This window comes from Balaenoptera musculus, chromosome 2 (genome assembly GCF_009873245.2).
Source record: "Balaenoptera musculus isolate JJ_BM4_2016_0621 chromosome 2, mBalMus1.pri.v3, whole genome shotgun sequence".
Taxonomy (NCBI): domain Eukaryota; kingdom Metazoa; phylum Chordata; class Mammalia; order Artiodactyla; family Balaenopteridae; genus Balaenoptera; species Balaenoptera musculus.
Window position 1 is genome coordinate 167,247,492 of NC_045786.1, and position 9,529 is coordinate 167,257,020.

Consider the following 9,529-nt stretch of genomic DNA (forward strand, 5'->3'; position numbering starts at 1 on the left):
CCATTTTATGACAGTGTGTTTGAGTCTGTATTCCTCTAAAGTGTGAGCCCTGCAAGGTCCGAGGTCACGGGTTACCCCTTGGCATCCCTCATGTCTGTCCCACACCTCCTGGAGCAGAGTGGGCTTCAGCACATGTTGAATGAATAATGAATGGGTGAATGACCCTCTGTATCTATCCAGCCTTTATATTTGGAACACAGAGACCCCTCAAGAATTTAGAGATGAGAGAAATTATCTTTATAATGTTTGTAGTCTGGCTGGAGGCGTCCCTGGAATTTTCCGATGAACGAGGTCACGCAGGAGCCTGGGCCACAGATGGCAGGCTTCTGCAGAGACAAAACCGAGGGGATGATTCTTTGTACAAATTCTGAAATTGCAGCTCTGTCTCAGATTCCATGGAGGTGCCAGATTTAGCAAATAAAAACACAAGACAGAGGCCCAATTAAATTTGAATGTCAGATAATTTTTTAGTATAAATATAAATTTTTGCTGTATGTCCAATGCAATATTTGGGATATACTTATATAAAATTACTTTACTATTATTATACTAAAAATTATTTTGTTGTTTATCTGAAATTCACATTTAACTGGGTGTCCTGTATTTTATCTGAGGATTTTCTTTTTTTTTTTTTAATTAAGGATCTTTTATTTTTTTATTTTTTTACTTTTTGGCTGTGTTGGGTCTTCGTTTCTGTGCGAGGGCTTTCTCAGGTTGCGGCAAGTGGGGGCCACTCTTCATCGTGGTGCGCGGGCCCCTCATTATCGCGGCCTCTCTTGTTGCGGAGCACAGGCTCCAGACGCGCAGGCTCTGTAGTTGTGGCTCACGGGCCCAGTTGCTCCGCGGCATGTGGGATCTTCCCAGACCAGGGCTCGAACCTGTGTCCCCTGCACTGGCAGGCGGACTCTCAACCACTGCGCCACCAGGGAAGCCTGGATTTTCTTTTTTTTAATTTTTATTGGAGTAGAGTTGATTTACAATGTTGTGTTAGTTTCAGGTGTACAGCAAAGTGAATCAGTTATACATATACGTATATCCACTCTTTTTAGATTCTTTTCCCATATAGGCCATTACAGAGTACATAGTAGAGTTCCCTGTGCTGTACAGTAGGTCCTTATTAGTTCTGAGGATTTTATCTAAGGGCTTATCTGACAATCCTCACCACTCAGGCTCTCACTTTAGGGCCATTTATAACTGACTCTGGTCAGTTAGTATCTGGCAAGACTTCTGAGCACTGGGCTTGACCTTGGCGGTCACTCATCTGAGCTGCTCCCTGGTAAGTAAGGCTCAGAGAGGGAGGCAGGGCTCCAGCAGGGCCAGAACCCAAGTCTCCTGGCCCCAAAGGGACAGGGGACAATACGAATGTTTTTACTGCGGTACAACTTTGAAATCCACAGCCCAGGAGCAGTGAATGTAGCTGTGGCTCGGCCAGGATCCTGCAGTGCCAGGGACCTGAGGACAGCCTTCTAGGGAAAAGAGTCTGGTGGAGCCCAGGGTACAGCCAACAAGCTCCCCTTCACAGAGCCGCCACCAACAAATGCCCATCCTCTCTCATTTCCCCTCCTCTGAAAGGTGCTCATTACTCAGGAAAGTGTCTGGCTGGGCCACCTCCGGTGACCGTGCTTTGAAGATTTCCTTTTGAAAGCATCTTCTGTTCCTTTCCCTGGAGGGGCCCAGCTTAGGGGAGATTTATGTAACCTCCGTCTCCTCAGTGGGAACAGATGGGGACCTGGAGGGCCCACCTCCATGGAGCGGCGCTTCTGTGGGGGGCAGGGTGGGCACCCTGGAGGATGGTTCCGCAGTGTCCATGACAGCCACGCCCTCCTGGAGCCCCTCCACATCACGCTTGGCCACACATGCCATGAGGTGACCCCAACACTGAAGGATGGGGACCCGGATCTCTGGGTACCATCTTTGCTTCCAAGGGTGGCTGGTCCTACCGTCTCGTGTGTGATGCTCTCCAGTGTTCAAAGAGTTGCTCTTAATGTTACAAAGTTTAAAACACCAAAAAGTGACAGACATCCATATGCCCACTAACCGGAATAGACCACTTTTTAATATTTTATCATGTTTATTCATCTTCTCTTATAATAAAATATTACAAACAAAATCAGTCTCTTTCCCCCCATCTCCCCCTTTCTCAGAGGCAGCTGCTGTTGTAAATCTGGCTGATGTATTTACAATCCATGTCTGTGCGTTTACATATATGTGGATCCATGCATAATATATAATATTACTGTTAGGCGTGTTTTTAATTTCAGGGATGGCAACTGAGTTTATTTTGTGACTCGCCTTTCTCCCCAGAAAGTGTTTTTTATGTAGTGTAAGGGTCTCCCAGCATCTCCCTTCTTCTCTGAAGCAGTCTATATTATTTTCCCCATTTTTAAATGACAAACTAAGAAATGGGTCTCGGTCCCACAGAGGGGAAATGTTGGCTCTGGGCCCAAATCTCAGCTTGCCCTCAGGATTCTTGGCTGATGGTCCAAGAATTCATTCATTCACCAAGTATGCTTTTTGTCCTTTTGGTTTTTTTTGTTTTTTTAATTTATTTATTTTTGGCTGTGTTGAGTCTTCGTTTCTGTGCGGGGGCTTTCTCTAGTTGTGGCAAGCGGGGGCCACTCTTCATCGCGGTGCGCGGGCCTCTCACTATCGCGGCCTTTCCCGTTGCGGAGCACAGGCTCCAGACGCGCAGGCTCAGTAATTGTGGCTCACGGGCCCAGCTGCTCCACGGCATGTGGGATCTTCCCAGACCAGGGCTCGAACCCATGTCCCCTGCATTGGCAGGCAGATTCTCAACCACTGCGCCACCAGGGAAGCTCACCAAGTATGTTTTGAGTGTTGGCTCTCTTGTAGGCTCGAGGATACTGTGGGAAAGAGGGAAGGTCCCTGCCTTCCTGGCAGTTACAGTCGGGAGGCCTGTATAGGTAACATTGACCTTGAACACTGGCCATTGACCTTGACACTCTCTCCTCGTGTCCCCTCTTCAACAAGCCAACAAGAGTTTTTCTGATCTTGACAAGATCATCTCTGATGAGGAGACGAGTCCCCCACCCTGTGTCCTTCTGATTGTTAATGTCTAACTGAGCAAGAGGAGACTTCTTTCTTGTTCTGCCTCCTCGGGTCACACTCTCTTCTGCATGGTGGACCTCCTAGTGTTTGAAGTTAGGAATCATCGCCCTCAAATCTGCTCTGAGCCGTAACCTCATCCAAGCCACTCATCCCCATTCTCAGGGGTCCAGTGACTACACCTGCCCACGGGGTTGAGAAGGCCCAGTTGCTCATCTCAGTAAGGGCGTGACACCCGGAGGTCATTTCCAAAAATGTCTTAAAATTAGACCTGGCCGGCTGGAGGGCCTTTCGGAAAGACCTTCCAGAGGCTTCTGCCATCACCTGCTTCTGAAGTGACTTCAGCCATCATTCCTTTGTTCTTACCATGAGTCAGTTTCTGATCAAGTCTTCCCAACTTCCAAATGGCAGAATTGAGGCTGACCTTTTTTGGTTTTCTATTCGTGGGATTTTGCCGTGTAAAGTTATTTTCATGTGTAACCCGGCACTTTGAAGTAGAATCTGTTTTACAAAGGAAAAAACATCAAAACCAACAAACCTGAGGGGTTGGATTGAGCGACAGTGCTGGCTGAACTCAACAGAACTTGGTGGGAGTGGAGGGCCGCCTGTATGCAGATGAGTGTCTGATTAATTGATTGCACAAAAGCACACAACTGGAAATGCCAGGTTCCCGATTCCCTCACTTTAGCTTAAGCAATTGGATAAGAGATGCATGTCTCTCGGGTTTGAATTACTACACGAACAAGAGGAAAGAACATTAGGAATGACTGAGCGACTGGTGCCACGTTTGATTTATCACATATGATCTGATTCCCTCCTTGCGAGGGTCCTGCTGGTTCCACGGTATCATCTTCATTACTTACAGGGACAGAAATGGAAGCAGGTTGGTTAAATGATTCGCTTGGCTGTACTATCTGTAATGAAGCAGGATTCACCCCCGAGTCTTTCTGACACTAGAACCCACTCCATCCCTCACACTGAGGCGGCAGAATTGGACGCCACTGGCTGTGACCTCTGGCAGTGCTGGGCTGCCTGTCAGTGAGGTGCAGGGCAGAGAGGGGCTCAGCGCCGGGGAGCTCTGAGAGCCGGTGTATGAAGTGCAGCCGATGGGGAGGCTGTCTGCTGATTTCAAGTTCATTAATTCCACACGGTCGTACTTGTCACTCTTTCTGTGTTACAAATGGTGTTGAGGGAGCATGAGATGAGTGGGCCATGGCTTTGCCTTCAAGAGTTCCCTGTGTGGTGGGAGACCTACCTCCAGTTAACCGAGCCTGTGGTTGTCACCTTATGTGGCCAGAGACCTTGCAGACGTGATGAAGGTGTAGGATCTGGAGATGGGAGACGATCCAAGTGAGCCCAATAGAATGAGCGCAGTCAGACCTCTGACCTCCAGAACGGTAAGATAACAAATGTGTGTCATTTTAAGCCACTGAGTGTGTGGCAATTTATTATAGCAGCCATAGGAAACTGACGCAGGGTATTAACTACCCACAGGGAAGCAGAGAACAGGAGAGGGGCGCAGGGGGAGGGCAGCTGCCCCCGTGCAGGTTGGCAGTAGGGCTGTGTCAGCCTGGGGGCCGCTCTCTCCTCCCCCCACCAAAGGCTCTGTCCAGTGCCCCCTTTTTTTCCCCCCAATGAATTGGATGAAAATGCTCATCGAACCCACATATGTCCTGAAGAAAGGAGAGGGCGGAGCAGGCTTTCGTCCAGAGATCTCAACAGGACGGAAGAGTGAAGTCGAGGCGGGGGCATCTGTCCAAAACCCCGGTGCCCTGGGGGAGGGAGGAGAGGCTGAGGCGGGCCACTGGGCAGAGAACAACGGGCATGTGATTAATTCCGGGGAGGGGGAGTGCAGCAGGGGCGCCAGGGGAGGGGGCTGTGGAACCAGCAGGGGAGGGAGAAGGGCAGCTTCCTGTCTGGCCTGATCCCCGCTCTCTGACAGATAGTCTCCATGCGCTCACCTGAGTGACGCTTTCGCTGTGGGTGGGTCAGATGAAGATTCTGCCGATTTCCCCTAGAGAAGGGCGGTGCCGTCTCAGGGCAGCAGGAGGAAAGGGTACCCGCCAGGTAGGGGTGGGGTCAGTGGGGGGCTGCTGGAGAGGCAGAATCAGCCAACAATGTTGTTGGTCCAAGTTGAGGGTGGGTGTCATTCATCCGTCACTCAACAGGGATTTATCAGGCACGACTGTGCTCCCGACCTGGGCAAGGCTCTAGGAGTTCCACGATGAGAATAAACTCATCTGCTCCCCGCGCAGAGCTTCCAGGGGGACGCAGATGGGAACTGCATCTTGGGGTGGGTGCCCCCAAGGAAAGGATGTGGTCTTGGGGGTGCTTGGGAGGGAAGGCTACAGTGGACAGGACCATTGGCTGAGATTCGAAGGATGAGTAGGTCTAATGGGAAAGCCCGGGCCCCTCCCTGCAGGCCAGAGCATAGCTGCCTCTGCTGCCCCCTTAGGACGGATGTGCCTGATTCATCTGCAACCCATCTCATCTGCATCACCAGCGGGGGGGACAAAAGGAGGTCACAGTTCTCCTATTTAAACTTTCAATTGTATTTTTAATAGAATATATGTTAATTGTCATTCTCATTTGTGCTTGTCATCATATCTCTTAATATATACTACATATGTTAATATACTATTTACTATAATAAACATATAGGAAGGACCCATATATAAATGCAGCCCTGGATGAAGTCTCACAAAGTGAACTCACCCCTGTAACCAGCAGCCCCATCGAGGATCTGCACGTGGCCTATCCTCAGCGCCCCCTGTTGGCCTCTTCCTGTTACTACAGCCCCAGATGACATCTGCCAGGTCCCCACTGAACTAAAGGACCAAGCTGTGTTACTGATGAAATGCCAAGCTCCTCTCAGCACGAGTCTGTCAAAGGCTGCTCTTCTCAGCCCAAGCAGGTGCTCGGAAGCACCCGTTGACACAGTCATGGGCATCCTTTCAAAAGAGGCCATTGAGATTCAGAGCAGGCCACACATGGCGCTGCCTGAAAGTAGCCTCTCTGTGTGAATTCTCTGATAGTTCGTGTTCCCTTCAGATACTCTTTCTTTTTTACTCCTTCCTTCCCTCCCTCCCTCCCTCCCTCCCCTCTTTCTCGCTCCTTCTCCTTCCTTGCTCTCATCCCCACCTGGAGCGTGGCCCTCACCCGTCTGGCTCACCACTGTCTGCAGAGTCTAGGACTTAGGCCCCTAGTTAACCATCCCTAATACAAGTCAGACGGGCGGCTGAGTGAGGTGGACCCCGCTCTGCTCCCACCACCCCCCGGGGCAGTGCACATAGGCCCGGCCAGAGCGTGGCCCCTGGGGGTAGTGGCTGGTGCATCTCTGGGTCCCAGTACTGAGTCTGACCTGGGAGTCGGAGAGGCTGTGGGCAGAACGGGAAGCACCCTGGCTCCACAGTCGGACGCACCCGACTCTCTGCCCTGACCCCGGCACAGACGAGTACAGTGGCCTTGACCTTTGCTTACCCATCTGAAATGGGGGTACCGTGGTATGCTCCAGCAGGATAGTTGAATGATTAAATGAGACTATTTTAAAATCTCTAGCACATTCCATGACCATAGCTGGGCCTCCATGCTGGTAGTAGTAGTAGTAGCTCAATAAATGTGTATTGAAGGAAGGCGTAACTGTTTAGTGCTCATTCATTCATGTACCATTAATAAAAACACGTTTATTATGGGCCTCATACTTGCCAGAGCCAACCCTGGGGCTTAAGTCGTGTCAGCCTCTGGATGGGTCTGGATGGGCCTGGATGGGCCTGGATGGCCTGGACATTGGTCTTCTGGACTGTATCCAGGGCCAGGCCCTCCCTTTGAACAGCCCAACTCACCCCCGCCTGCGCACCTGAGTCTCAGGAATAAGGGGCTTTACAAACGCAAAGAGGAAACCCTGGTCCCTGGAGTGCAAACCAGCTGCTTCTTGTGCAGCAAAGCAAGGCCTTGGGAATTAGTCAATCTTCTGGGGAGTTTGTCCTTGTGCATTAGAAGCTCTGAAGCATTATACCCGCTGACTGGGAAGTTCTGTATCTGGGTCTGCCTAATAAATAAAAATGCACGTGCAGGGCTTCCCTGGTGGCGCAGTGGTTAAGAATCCGCCTGCCAATGCAGGAGACACGGGTTCGAGCCCTGGTCCGGGAAGATCTCACATGCCATGGAGCAACTAAGCCCGTGCGCCACAACTACTGAGCCTGCGCTCTAGAGCCCGCGAGCCACAACTGCTGAGCCCATGTGCCACAACTACTGAAGCCCACGCTCTTAGAGCCCATGCTCCGCAACAAGAGAAGCCACCGCAATGAGAAGCCAGCACACCGCAAAGAGTAGCCCCCGCTCGCCACAAGCAGAGAAAGCCCGCGTGCAGCAATGAAGACCCAACACAGCCAAAAATTAAATAAATAAAATAATAAAAAATATAAAATAAAATAAAGATAAGCAACTGATATTAAAAAAATAATGCATGTGCAAGCATGTATGCATACCCAAGTGTATGTACAAGGATGTTTACCAGTACATTATTTATAATAGGAAAGCATCAAAATTCCTAAATCTCCAATTCTAGAGGAACAGTTAAATTATGGTTTGTATTTATGATAGAGTATTATACAACTGTAAAACAGTATCTTGATAGGCTTTTAAATACAGGAATATAAAACCACATGTTTAAAAGTTCTCTCTCTCTCTCTCTCACACACACACACACACACACACACACACACAAAGAAAGGAAGATGTGAATAGTGATTATCCCAAAGTCGTGAGATTCTGATTCTCTTTTTTTTCCTCCTCTTTTGTATTTTCTTAATGTTCTATGCTGAGCCGATATTATTTTTACAATTAGAAGAATAAAGACATTTGACGATGTGTGCTGTCATGGAGGGCCTGGCATTTAAAGAGGGAGGGTCTGTAAGTCCCAGTGAGCTGCCAACTAGCCTTGAGATAGTCTGCTGAGCTGCTCGGGGCCTTAACCTCTTCATCTGCAAAGTGGGCGTGAGTGTCTGCCTCAGAAGGTTGCTGTGAATGCTAATTTTTCTAGGTGAAAATATGCACTGTCATTTATTTAAAAGACCCAAAGCAAAGCCCAGTTCGGGGCTGTATCTTCGAGGGGGCTGCTTTACCAGCCTGCTGCCCCTCCGCGGGCAGCCTCCCAGCTCCCGCGGGCTCTGCTTAATTCTCTCTCCTTCTTCCCAGCTGCCCATGATGGGAGGCGCCTTCATGGACTCGCCCAACGAGGACTTCAGCGCCGAGTACTCCCTCTTTAACTCCTCCACCAACGTGCACGCGGCCTCCAACGGCCAAGGTCAGCCAGAGGAGCCGCCAAGGTCCTCCAACGACGCCGTCCTGCTCTGGATCGCCATCATAGCGACGCTGGGGAACATTGTCGTGGTGGGGGTGGTGTATGCTTTCACCTTCTGAGCCGCGGGAGCTCCGGGACGCCCCCCCCCCCCGCCCCCCGCGCTGGGCTCACAGCGGGGCACTGGCGCTGCTGGCCTTTGGCTGCACCCGCGTTCTAGAACCAGGAGTTCTGACCAGGTGCGCGGTCTCTCCAAGGGGAGCCACCATGCGTCTGGGATTTCCCCAAGCGGCCTTGATCTCAGATACTCCAGGCTGGGGTCCAGCTGATCCAGAAAATATGGGAGCCTGGGCTTCCAGCTTCCGGAGGCACGCCGGGGCAGAGCCTTCGAGGAGTAGACTGGGGAGGTCTTGAAACAGCATTCCACGAACATGAGACCAGAGGGAAGCCAGTCAGTTTAAAATACAGACATGGTTGGATGATCCCTTGCTGGCACTAAATAATCACTTCTGTGTCTTGTTTTTCTGCCAGCTTACCTGAGGGCAAGGGCAGCCCTCAGAACTTGAGTGTTCCCACCCCAATCTGGTTTCCCAGTCAGCCCCTCGGAATATTGGTGGTGGTCACTTGAAGGGTCATAGAACGTTCCTCATTTGACTTGGAAATGGCATCTTTGTTACCAGACACCCGGCCCCTTACGAAACCCAAGGATGGGGGATTCCTGGTGACGTGGATTTCAGGGGTGGTAGTGGTGGTGGTTTTTATCTGCTGGATGGACTTTCTCTTCTTTGCGAAAAGAGGAGAAGGTGCCTTTAAAAATTAGATCTGCCCGGCAGTTAACTCTTTAGATCACCCACTGAAGATGCTCTTTCCTCCCTGAGAAATCACGGAATTTTAGGGATGTGGTGTGTGTACCTCATCGATTGGCGGGTGGGAGGGAGGGGGACGTGGTTTGCCTGTGGTCCCAGGGCATGTAAAGGCAGGAGTCAGAGCAGGAGGGACATTTCCTGACCATCAGTTCTGGGCTCTCTCTGCCCCAACTGAACACTGTCTTGAGCAGATTCCTGCCTTCTCAGCTGCCCTGGGGAGAATATCCAGAGGGTCTCGAAGTTGTGTGCAGGGTGGGCAGGGAGTTGAGACACCCACACTGTAAACTTGGTTTGGCCA

General features: G+C 50.6%; 1 protein-coding gene across 1 annotated transcript in view; it reads left to right on the forward strand.

Moving 5' to 3' along the window:
- Positions 1-9,283, forward strand: part of C2H14orf132 (chromosome 2 C14orf132 homolog) — a 44,503-nt gene extending 35,220 nt beyond the window's left edge. Inside the window, exon 2 of the mRNA XM_036844861.1 lies at positions 8,263-9,283. Within this exon, the coding sequence (XP_036700756.1) occupies positions 8,263-8,487 (225 nt within the window). The 3' untranslated portion in view covers positions 8,488-9,283. The remainder of the gene's footprint in view (positions 1-8,262) is intronic.
- Positions 9,284-9,529: the final 246 nt, after the last annotated feature.